Below are 12,671 nucleotides of genomic sequence, written 5' to 3' on the forward strand. Positions count from 1 at the left end.
CATAAATGTCATTATGCTAAAGACGTATTCAAATGAACAAAAAACTCAATACTCGAGTTTTTCGGCGTGTTTGCAAATAGGTTAGTAGAAATGTGTATTAAAAGATCAAATTTACAAACGGCCTTTTCTTTAACAATATCTAGGTTAATATCAAGAGATATTTATTAAAAAGAATTGAAATAAAGTAAAATCACTGCAAGAAATTATACGTTTGGAAAATACATCCTTTTACAGAAAAGTATTATATCTATCTACTTTTCCCCGTCGGATTCACTTTTATGGCGTGGTTTGTCTGTATTCAGTGCTCGTAAAACTTTAGGATTGTAGCATTTAGGATCTGATACCATACGCATGAACAAGTTTCGTCGGATACGTGCTCTCTGAAGATTGCTACGTTGCTGATCAAAAATTATTTCATCATCGAAGTCGGGAAACACGTCATCAAATTCTCCATTGTTTTCTACCTCTTCTGGTCTGTCATTTTTCTCTGCTTCAATGTTAGATTCGATAGACGCTCGTTGATCAAGCAGTTCAGAGGCTTCTTGAGAAATAATTCGCCAAGCATATTCAATATCTGACTCCATTGCATCTTGTGCACATACACAGAATCGAATGACGTAGTTTTCATTAATCAAAGCAGGAACTGTGTATAACCGGGCACTTTCATTGATCATTCTGCATAACTTTTGGGTCAGAGAGTTTGGTCCCTACAGTTAAAAGTAATGATAAATAAGGTTCAAGCATATATTAGAAAAAGTGAATTGCATAATATTTTCCAAATTATTTCTTTTTCAATTAGTCGCAAATTTAAATTTGACTAAATTGTAGGACGAATGAGGTGAGGTAGTAACCGGCAGGAGCTTATATATGCTATCTGAAACGAAACGTTACACGATCCAATCAAAAGCTATTCATTGAAAATAGAAAAGACGACATCTAGATAAAGAATTACAATATAATATATTTGTAAAGTTCGTTTTCATTGAAGAACGCCACGCATTTTAGGGCATCACTTCTACGAGTGATGGTCATAAAACGTACGCACAAACGGAGAAGTAGTGTAAAATGTATATTTATGTGTTATCCCCAACTGCTCTAGAATGGGGATACCTGCATGTATTCTATTTGGAGATTTGGCTTTCACTGTCACTGTAAACACGTCTCGAATGACCCCAATTTACGACCTTCAAATCTTCAACTGATGACCGTGACTCCTCAAATACAATGTTGCTACAGTTGTAGTTTTGTTCAGCAATTCTGTTCATTATTTTTTTATGTAGGGAGAAGAGGGGTTCGTGTATGGTATACATAATATCAAATAGATCAATACACAAGAATCGTTAATTATTTATCTCAATAATTAAATGAATATTGTACTGAGATTTGAAAGATATGGTTACTATGCCTTAATAATGCTGAAGGCAAAATAAATATCACATGCTTAATTTGTCTGATTATATATATTTAGTCTGATGAAATTACTATTCGGTATTGAAAATATCTTTACAGTCAAAAATGTATCCATCGTCAATAGAAAAATGTGAATCCGTACGAATGATCGTTCTGCTCTCCATACCACCATTTGTCATTTGTAACATATGTCTTATGAATTTAAAAAGTTGCGAGTAAAGTAATAGCAAACAAAAGATGTAAACAAGTAAGTAAACATCTAAGACTCATAAATTTGATTTTCTTTCATTTTTTAGGTAGTGGATAGTGTTAGCTGAATTTAGAATAATGGCCCAAAAAAATATCTGTCATCTAATTAAATTTGTTATGCATCAACAATGGCAATGGTTTTCTCAATTTTAATAGTCATGTCAAATAGAGGAAGATTAATATTTAATTCTAAAATGACAATTACTCATCCTGAACTATCCAAATCATATTTTCTCGCTGTTTTTTTCTGCAATTTTGCTTTTATTAATCATTAAAATGTTACTCAAGTTTAGTTCCATATTACCTTACCTTTAGTCTAAAGCACACCAATCCCATCGTTACCTTCCCCATCACTTCAAATCTCGCATCATTCTTTACGTATGTTTCAAAGAGCTTAGCGAGACGTATATGCTGAAAACATAAATACCACAAGACAGCTGAGCCAGTTTTCTACTACCGTGTTAATAAATCTCAGCTTCATGCAGCTTGAGGGAATTTGTAGTAGAACATCTTGAATTTATAAAGGGGCACTAGCTACTATCTAAAGTATATTTTTTTTTGTTCAATCATTAATGATAGTGAAATAAGGAAATAATAATTCGCTTTTAGCAGCTAGAATTGTTCATTTTTGTCAAATTAAGCAAAGAAACATTGATAATAAAACTGTTATAGGAAAGACTATAATATTGAAACATAGAACCAAAATTTGAAAGAACAACTTATAATTTATGGAACAACCGTGTATTTGAAAAAAATACTAGTCATGAGTAAAACCGGAAGTCCAAAATCTGGTATGGTGGAGTTGAAAACCGACCCAAAACAAATAACCTTTAAAGTAAATAAACAATCTGTATTGATATGGAGGCGTGTGCTCCTGTTGAGATATTATATTAAACTCGGGGAAAATGATAGCATTAAAGTCACTTGGTCGGACTACGATATTAAATTGAGAAAAATCCTTTTAAAGACGAAAAAGCTCCCTTTCAACCTGTGTACCCAATAACAAACCTGTCAAAATCAGTAACGCAGATAGCTGTTAAAGGGAAAAAACTTGTTACTATTACTCTTTATTACACAACATACAATTGCTTGGTACAAGGACAAGTAACACAGAAGTGGGTTGAAACTGAATTCAAACTAATAAGCGATAAAGTACAAGAGATTATGAAAAAAGGGGGAGGGGAGCCTGACCAACTAATAAATACTATGCCTCTAGAGAGTCCATTAAACGTTGATACCCAAGTCTATAAAATTGATCAAAAAGTATCAAATGATTTTAAAGAAAAGTCCAATCTGGTAGTTATTAGAAAAGAAGGAGAAAATAATGACAAACTTTCAACTTACAGTGACTTAGACACAGAACAAAAAGAGACAGAAATTGAACCAGAAGGTATGAATCAGAGCTTACCAGATAAAGATATTATTGAAGTTCTACATACTATAGAGAGTGACCACATTAGTCAAACAGTATCTTTAAAAAATGATGTCCAATCAGTGCAAATTGGAAATAACCAAATTCTAGAAATAACAAAACAATTTGACACTTAACTTGAATCACTAGAGAAAAGGGTTTTTGAATCAAGTAATGGGAAAATACTTGAAAGAATAAATAAATTGGAAGTAAAAGTTGATCAGCTTATTTTACTTTCTGAGAAAATAGAACACAGTTCATAGACAAAAACAATGTCAATACATGTAGTACAAATCATAAATATGATTGAAGTTCTACATACTATAGAGAGTGACCACATTAGTCAAACAGTATCTTTAAAAAATGATGTCCAATCAGTGCAAATTGGAAATAACAAAATTCTAGAAATAACAAAACAATTTGACACTAAACTTGAATCACTAGAGAAAAGGGTTTTTGAATCAAGTAATGGGAAAATACTTGAAAGAATAAATAAATTAGAAGTAAAAGTTGATCAGCTTATTTTACTTTCTGAGAAAATATAACACAACATAGACACAAATAATGTCAATACATGTAGTACAAATCATAAATGTGAAACTGACCATGATGACTGTGGTAAATTTATTGAAACACTGATTGAATTAACAACCAAAATTTCAGGCTTAGAAAGCAAATTTGAAAAAAATGACTTTGAAAATAAAGCTAAACAAGATATAGAAGATGAAACTGAGCCAAACATCCAGGTAAATGTAGACCTGCATAATAAATTTTGTATATTAGAAAATGAACCTGAAGAATCAGAACCAGGAAATAGTCATGTTTCTTACATAAGCAAGAAAACATTAACAAATAATGAAAATGAAAGTTCAAAGACAGAAGAAAGTAAAAAGAATGAAATATGTGACTTAAATGAAAAATACATCACAACTGACTTATGGATCATTGGATCTTCAGTTACGAAACACATAAATCCTAAAGTTATGTACAAAGACAAAAAAGTGATAGTTGCAACGCTTAAAGACAAAACAGTTGGTGGTGCAAAAAAACACGTAGAAAATGAGGGTATAAAAGCTACGGTAACCCTTTTTCAAATTGGTTCCAATGATTTGAACAAGAAAGTCCCAAGTGAAGTATTACAAGAAGTTGAAGACCTAGTTTATACATACCAAAAATGTATACCAACAACAAAAATTGTACTTTGTGAATTACTTCCTAGGTTCCAGAGGAACACAATCTGGAGAAAGATGTATGAAAAAAGGAGAGCAGAGTTCAACTTAGGATTAAAGGAAATAAGTGATCACTACAATTGTAGTTTTGTTACTTGTCCACACCTAAGAGAAGACGATATAATCGATGGAATTCATCCTTCTATCGAAATCGGTGTCCCAAAACTAGTACGATCATACAAAAAAGTTCTAAATAAAATGATGGGGCTGAAGGAGTATTTTGACAATTGGCCGAATAAATCTACTAATCAAAACTACCAAAACAGAAATAAACATGTAAATAAGCAAAGATACAATACAGATAGATATGGAGAACCTTACATGTATACAAGAGAACAAAGAAATAACTATAATTATGGAAAGAATGAACAGCAAAATAGCTATATGTACAGCCAGTCTGGACCCTCAAATCAGAATCACAATGAATATTGGCATGATAAAAGTAACATGCAGGAATCCTTCCATCATAAAGATGAAAATACTCCGGAAAAGCTTAAATGGGTTTTAACATCTCTAATGAAAGAATTGTACAACTAAATAGTTAGATATTTTATTTTATTATATGTTATAGCTACATAGAAATTAATGAAATTTAAACTCATTATTTAGTTTCTATTTTGGACTTGAAAATATAACAGAAAAATAAATAAAAATGTTATTGACCTCAGAATCATGTGAATTGGCAATAACTTTATCATCTAGTCATAATATGAACCATTATTAACTTACATGTTTATTTAGAATAAAGAGAAAAGTCTATGTTTCAAAGGTAATAATAAAATAAAACAACAACAAAGTAAAGCGCTATTTTTGGAATTACTTTAACTTCTTTAGCATTGTTTGAGATTTGATAAAAATGGAATTTATTTTCAATATATACATTTATATTATACACACACAAATTCCATATTAATTAAGGAATTTTAACAGGTCAAACCGTCTACGTATTTGTGTTTATATATCATATACACATGTAGATACATGTATATAAGGGAATGTGTATAGATACAAAATGCTTATCTTGATTTGGGTATATTATATATACCGGTACATATATATTTTAAAAATATATACTTTTTGTTATAAAGCATCTTAGAAAAAGATAAATATGTTCAAATTAAGTTTCATATGAGTTAATATACATGTACTTGAATGGGGAAATTTCTTGCATAATTAAATGTTTTATAAATAAATATGAACACAAAACAAATGTTTTCATCTATAGATTCTATTTCTATATCTAGCTGGAATGTTCATGGATTGGAACAGAACAACAGAGACCCTGATTTCTTGGAATTGATAAACCATGACATAAATATATTGATAGAAACTTGGAAAGGGGTAGAACCTGATGTCCAAATACCTGAATATAATTATTATTGTAAGCAAAGAACTAAAGCTAATAAAGCAAAAAGAAATAGTGGGGTATTATTGTTTACTATAAGAAAAAGTTTGAAAAAGGAATTACTTATCTAAAAAATGTAACCAAATCTCAGAATAGATTGTGGATGAAACTTGATAAGTCATTTTTTGGACTTCAAGATGATTTGTATATATGTGGCATATCTCATTCCACCAAAGAATTCCCCGCATTACAATAATGAATATGAAGGTTTGAAATCAGAAATAAGTTTCCTTTCTAGCAAAGGATTTTTTTTGTTAATGGGTGATTTTAACTCAAGAGTATCTAATTATTCTGATTTTGTAGCAAATGATGAAAACAACATAAATTTGACTCATATTTTACCAGATAACTACAAGTCAGATTTTCAACTGACTAGAAAAAGTCAAGATAAAATCATAAACCCACAAGGGAGGGATTTACTAGACCTCTGTGTTTCTGCCCAACTCCATATTCTAAACGGGAGATTTATTGGAGATTTGTTAGGAAATATGACATTTTTTAGCATGAAAGGATGCAGTGTAGTTGATTATGCAATAACTAATGAAAGTCTACTCTCCTCAGTGAATTATTTTATAGTTAAAACTCCATCATACTTTTCAGATTATAATCAAATTGTTACCCATTTAAAATGTGATGGAAGACTGCCAAATATAAATAATATTTATAAAAAAATAGATTTTGAATTCAAGTGGACAAACACTTCAAAACTCTTGCTTAAGAATGAGCTTAAAGAAAAATATATATATGAAGAATTAAACAATTTTCAACAAACAAACTTTGAAAATACTCAAGATGGACTGAACAGAGCTACAGACTTAATTTCAGACATTTATATAACTTTATCACATAAGTGTATGAGAAAAAGATAATTTAAAAAGAAAAGAAAAAGAATATCTAACTGGACAGTCTCAAAATGTTTTGCATTAAGAAGTACTTTTAATCTGTATAGTAAAAATTAAAGTTATCTCCCTTTGATCAATCTATAGGACTGAAATACTTCTTTTATTCTAAACAATTAAAAACAGTTTCTAAAGTTAAAAAAAGAGAATTTAAACTCAATGTTCTGAATAAACTAGACAACATGTCACCAAATGAAAGCAAGGAATTTTGGAAACTATTAAGAACAATAAAAATTAATAAGGACAAGAATGATGATAACATGCTAGATTTAAGTCAGTTTGCAGATCACTTTAAAAATCAGTGTAAACCTGAAAAAATAGATAAATTTTTTGAGAAAAGTATTTTTGAAGAATTATGCAAAACAGAGAAGTTGCTAACATCAAAAGAAAGTGACACACCAATAAATATATCTGAAATAAAAACACAAATTAAAAGATTAAAAAGTGGGAAAAGTTGTGGACCAGATAAAATATGTTATGAAATTATAAAACATAGTAGTTCTGTAATGTTAACAGCCATAGCTAAATATTTATACTTATATTATCTACCTCTCTATATCCTGAAAATTGGAAAAAATCATTTATAATTCCATTATTTAAAAGTGGGGATTATCTTGATCCTTCAAACTACATCTAGGAATTTCTCTGATGAGCTGTCTAAGTAAATTATTTAATATGGTTATAAATTGTAGATTACTTACTTTATTTGAAAATAATATATGTCACCATCAACTAGGCTTTAAGAAGAATAGTAGGACTTCAGATGGTGTCTTTATTGTAAAGACTGTTTAATAAATATATAAATTATAAAAAGAAAAAGATTTATGGTTGTTTTGTAGACCTAAAAAAGGCATTCGATTCAGTGTGGAGGTTAGGTCTTTTGTACAAAATAACAAAAAATGAGAAAATTGGTGAAAATTTTACAATTTGATAAAATATATGTATAAGAATACTGAAGCTTCAGTGAAATTAAAGGAGAATATATCTGAATATGTCTCTATTGATAGAGGAGTGAAACAAGGGGATTATATGAGTACAAACTTATTTAATCTTTATATAAATGATCTACCAGAAATATTTGATGAAAGTTGTAAACCAGTGACTCTGCAAAATATGTCAATGAACTGCCTTATGTTTGCAGATGACATTTTGTTATTATCTGAAACTCCTGAAGGTTTACAGAACTCTATAAATAAACTAAATTCTTATTGTAATAAGTGGCAGCTCACAATAAATAAACAAAAAACTAAAATAATGGTCTTTCAACAGAAAAACATTTTATATAATAAATATGATTTTTACTTAAATAGTGACAAACTAGAAAAAGTTTTAAAATATAAATATCTTGGAAATATAATTGAAGCATCTGGGAAATTGACTTCATCACACACTGAATTGGCTAAGAAAGGTACTAAAGTTTTGTTTTCTATTTTAAGTATCTTTCTCCTTTAGAAAATGTGTCTATAAAAGTATACAAAAAATTGTTCGAATCACTAGTTAAACCTATTCTTATGTATAACTCTGAAATTTGGTATATGGATTTTTATGAAAAAATAATAAGAGCTGAAAGAAGAGCTCAAATCAAAGACACTAGAACACACCCGCGAAATCGCGGGCATTTAGAGCGTGGTTTAAAGTATGTAAAGTGTTGTAGGAAGAATTTTGTAAAAGATTTATTGACTTGTGAATTTTAAGAAAAGTATCAGAAGTAATAGGTGCTTGGGGACAGGTAAATGTTTTTTTTATTAACCCTCCTTCTTTATTTCCCAAATTCCTATTTTTTTGTTTTCTTTTAATTTCATTATGAACATACATGTAATATATTAGGAATATTCAAGTCAGGGGCCTGTAATTCAGTGGTTGTCGTTTGTTTATGTGTTTTATATTTGTTTTTCGTTCATTTTTTGTAAATTAATAAGGCTGTTAGTATTTTCATTTGAATTGTTTTACATTGTCATTTCGGGGCCTTTTATATCAGACTATGCAGTGTCGGCTTTGCACATTGTTGAAGGCCGTAAGGTGATTTTTAAATGTTAATTTCGGTGTCATGTTGGTCTCTTGTGGAGTGCTGTCTCATTGGCATTCATACCTCATCTTCTTTTTTTGTAAAAAAACTTAATGACTGGAGAATTTCAGAAAAGGTATCAAAAGTCATAGGTAATTTGGGACAGGATAATTGTTTATCTAGCCCGGCTCCTTCTTTTTCCACAAAAGAAATCCTGTTTTTTTGTTAGTTCTCTATTAATTTTAATCTGAAAAACACCTGTTCCCGACGTCCCAAAAAGGTCCTGCTTCATTTACTACTATAAATAAAGTGTATTTTCTTTTAAATTCAATTCTCAGTTTTATAATCAATCCACGGCGGTCATTGCTATATTATACATACACTCTCTATTTAATAAACTCTGTGACGGCCGTGGATAGTAAACTTGAAAATGGTATTAGACAGAAAATACACTTTATTCCTAGTATATGTATTTGTTTCAAAGTATACAATAAACGCAAGCCGGAGGTCTAATCTGAATTAAAATTTCGTTCAATGACTGATATCAGACAGAACATACACTTTATTGGTAGTATTAGACTTGCTACATGTCCCTCCCTAATGTTTTTTCTTCTTTTTTTCAATTTTGCCCCTTTAATAGTTTCACTGCTATAACTAGGAGATTACAATTATACTGACATCTGCAGGAGGAAGCCTTTCTCCAAGGGCAATCAGTAGGCTAGCACTTATCAGTAAACATATAAATTAGTAAGAGAAAAATAATAGAAAGGGAATTGTAGCAAGTAGCAAGTCTATGGTAGTATATATGTATGTTAAAGTATACAGAAAACGCAAACCGGAAGTCTAATCTGACTTGAAATTTCGTCCAATGACGGAAACATATCCGGACGCCTTTTTTCTCGTTTTTCTCCCAAAATAACTCAATCTGGATAATCATATGAATGGATGACAAATGCGATTATGCACTGTACATATAGGACACAGAGGCATGAAAGTTAATTTATTGTGGAAAGAAGAGAAGCGACACCAAAAATGAGGTCTTCTCGTTTAAATGTATAGATGAGTAAATTTGATATTTTAGCAATGATTGATAGTAGCCAAGTAGAGAAGGCACATTTAAAATTTTGCAAATATATACTTGGGCTTAGTAAACAATCTGTCAATATAGCTGCAAGAGCAGAACTAGCTCAGTATCACATAGATGTCTTTATTAAAGTACAATCATTGAAGTACTTAGCAAGAATTTCTAGTGATGAAAATAACCCTTTATTATATGATGCCTTTTGTTTATCTAAATGGCTTAGCACTAATGGTATATTTTCATGGTTTTCATATGTAGAAAATATAGCCAATGTAAATAAATTAGACATAAATAAAATTCAGGATATAAACTATAAAAAAGAGAAGAGTTCATTCTCAAAAAATATTAAAAAAGCTTTGAAAATATTTTCTTTGAAAAATTAAAATTAACTAATGAAACCACTAAAATATTCTTGTACAGTAAAATAAAAACAAAATATGAAATAGACAAATACATTTCTAAAAATAGTTTTGAAAATAGAAAATTATTATGTAAAATGCGAATAAGTGACCATTTCTTGGAAATAGAGAGGGGTAGATATAAAAGAATTCAAAGAGAAAATAGAATATGTAAACATTGTAATATAAATGCGGTTGAAGATGAAACCCACTTTTTCTTAAAATATAAAATTAATAAATCTTTACGTAATCAGCTTGAAAAAAATATAAATAATATATGTCCAGAATACTTTAATTTTCTGAGGGGAGTGGACACAACGCCTGTATAAATATTACTGTTTATCACTTTATATATGATGTTTAATATGTTAATTTTTCTATTGTGTATATTGTATTGTATTGTTTGTATATGCCTTCAACCCCAGGGGTATAAATGTGCATTTCATTAATAAATAAATAGATAATGAATTATTCACTTTCAAGTGAATAACTCGACCTCATTTATCCGTATTCATGTGAACTTTGATATAACCCTTAAAAAGAGATAGAATAACGCATGCATTGTCCGTGCACGGTTTTTTAAAGCAAAAGAATGTCAACATTGAAAGTGAAACAAAGGTAAATAATTTGATTCACTGATTCGATCCACAAAAATGTCATTCTTATATAGGTAAAATCAATTATATACATATGATATATTCTAATCTATAATATGAAATTTAAGAGATCTATAAAAATAAAAATGCACGAGCTGCTTAATTTATTTATATCTATGTTTATGATGACATCGCTAATATAGTCATAGGAGGACAACTCGATATTTAATTAGATGGCGTCTAGACTAAATTCCACAGGAAACGAAGCTAAATATTTTTGGGACCACTTCCTGTAATAGTTTTAGACTTTTGATAGTTTAAACAAGAATGTGTCCATAGTACACAGATGCCCCACTCGCACTATCATTTTCTGTGTTCAGTGGACCGTGAAAATTGGGGTCAGAACTTTAATTTGGAATTAAAATTAGAAATATCATGTCATAGGGAACATGTGTACTAAGTTTCAAGTTGATGAAACTTTAACTTCATCAAAAACTACCTTGACCAAAAACTTTAACCTGAACTTAGCACTATCATTTTCTATGTTCAGTGGACCATGTAATTGGGGTCAAAACTATAATTTGGCATTAAAATTAGAAAGATCATATCATGGGGAACATGTGTACTAAGTTTCAAATTGATTGGACTTCAACTTCATCAAAAACTACCTCGACCAAAAACTTTAACCTAAAGCGGGACGAACGGACGCACAGACGAACGAACGAACGGAGGCACATACCAGAAAACATAATGCCCCTCTACTATCGTAGGTGGGGCATAAAAATGTTTTACATAGTTATAAAAAGAATATGAGAATTTGAGTCAAATCGATGAACATGAATTTGACAGCTAGTGCCCCTTTAAAACACTCACGATTGTTACATATACCAAGGGGTAGATGGGGTACACTAAACACGATAAATAAATGAAGGAAAACATGAGGCACGCATGTCGAACAAAAACGAGAAAACAAGAAATAAAGCGTCGAAAAACGAAAACACGTGAAATAAAAAGGCCGAAAACGTTTCACGAAAAAAACCTTTACCACCCTCATATATTAGTATGTTTGCATGTTTTGCTCATTTCTCGGTTGTAAGAGGTTTTGTAAAACCATAATTTCACATTTTGCGGTCAATAAACAAAAATACTTCGCAAACTCGCCGAATGAATTCATATCTTAATTTGTTTTCGGCTCAACTAGGTATAAAATCTTTGCCACAAGACCTTAATGGTAAACAACGAGCTGAATTGGAACTGACAGCCTTCTGTTTTAGCGGAACTTCCATGGCGGAGTAGAATCGCAAATTTTCAAAAATATCGTTTGTTTGACCAGATCAGGAATATAACATTATAATTGTTACTACTACCTAGCCGAAAGGTGGGTTTTCCTTTCATACCTCCGAAAGACAGTGTTTTCGGTCTAGAACGTACAAGGGGAACATGGTTCATGGTAACAGGAACAAAATATTTATGTCATCTCAAACGAATCGATAGATTGTGTAATAGTAGTAAAATCAAAATCAAAAATACATATAGTGTACCTTTCTTATGTAATGCTGTAAGCCTTCCACACCATATGTTCTGATAACAAACCATATCTTTAATGACCTGAACCGTCGGCTTAATGGTATACCCCAGTGCTGAAAATTCAAACGGAATACAGTCAAATTAAGCGGATAGAACATAAAGTATAAATTTTCCATTTATAGCATAATCAAAACGTCATTGATCTCAGACACTTTTGAACAGATTATACCAACCTTCCGCTATATATGACGGTTTGTCAAATTATTTCTTTTGATTAAAATGTTGAGTTGGAATGTGAACTGTTAGAATAGAGTACTAGTATACAACTTAAATAAATCCATTAACATCCGCACAAAAGGTATAATAAAATATAAGACAGAGTGAATGCGCATTTATTTGTTGGTCGAAAAAAAATATACACGAAGAGTAAATTAGACGATACAACAATAATAATAATAATT

At 30.3% G+C, this 12,671-nt stretch overlaps 1 protein-coding gene across 1 annotated transcript in view; it reads right to left on the minus strand.

Moving 5' to 3' along the window:
* Positions 1–202: 202 nt before the first annotated feature.
* LOC134693670 (aromatic-L-amino-acid decarboxylase-like) overlaps positions 203–12,671 on the minus strand; it is a 44,638-nt gene continuing 32,169 nt past the window's right edge. Inside the window, exons 12-14 of the mRNA XM_063554564.1 lie at positions 12,225–12,323; positions 1,969–2,070; positions 203–707 (exon numbers count right to left, since the gene is read on the minus strand). Coding sequence (XP_063410634.1) covers positions 252–707; positions 1,969–2,070; positions 12,225–12,323 — 657 coding nt within the window. The 3' untranslated portion in view covers positions 203–251. The remainder of the gene's footprint in view (positions 708–1,968; positions 2,071–12,224; positions 12,324–12,671) is intronic.

This window comes from Mytilus trossulus, chromosome 12, assembly GCF_036588685.1.
Source record: "Mytilus trossulus isolate FHL-02 chromosome 12, PNRI_Mtr1.1.1.hap1, whole genome shotgun sequence".
NCBI classification, from domain to species: domain Eukaryota; kingdom Metazoa; phylum Mollusca; class Bivalvia; order Mytilida; family Mytilidae; genus Mytilus; species Mytilus trossulus.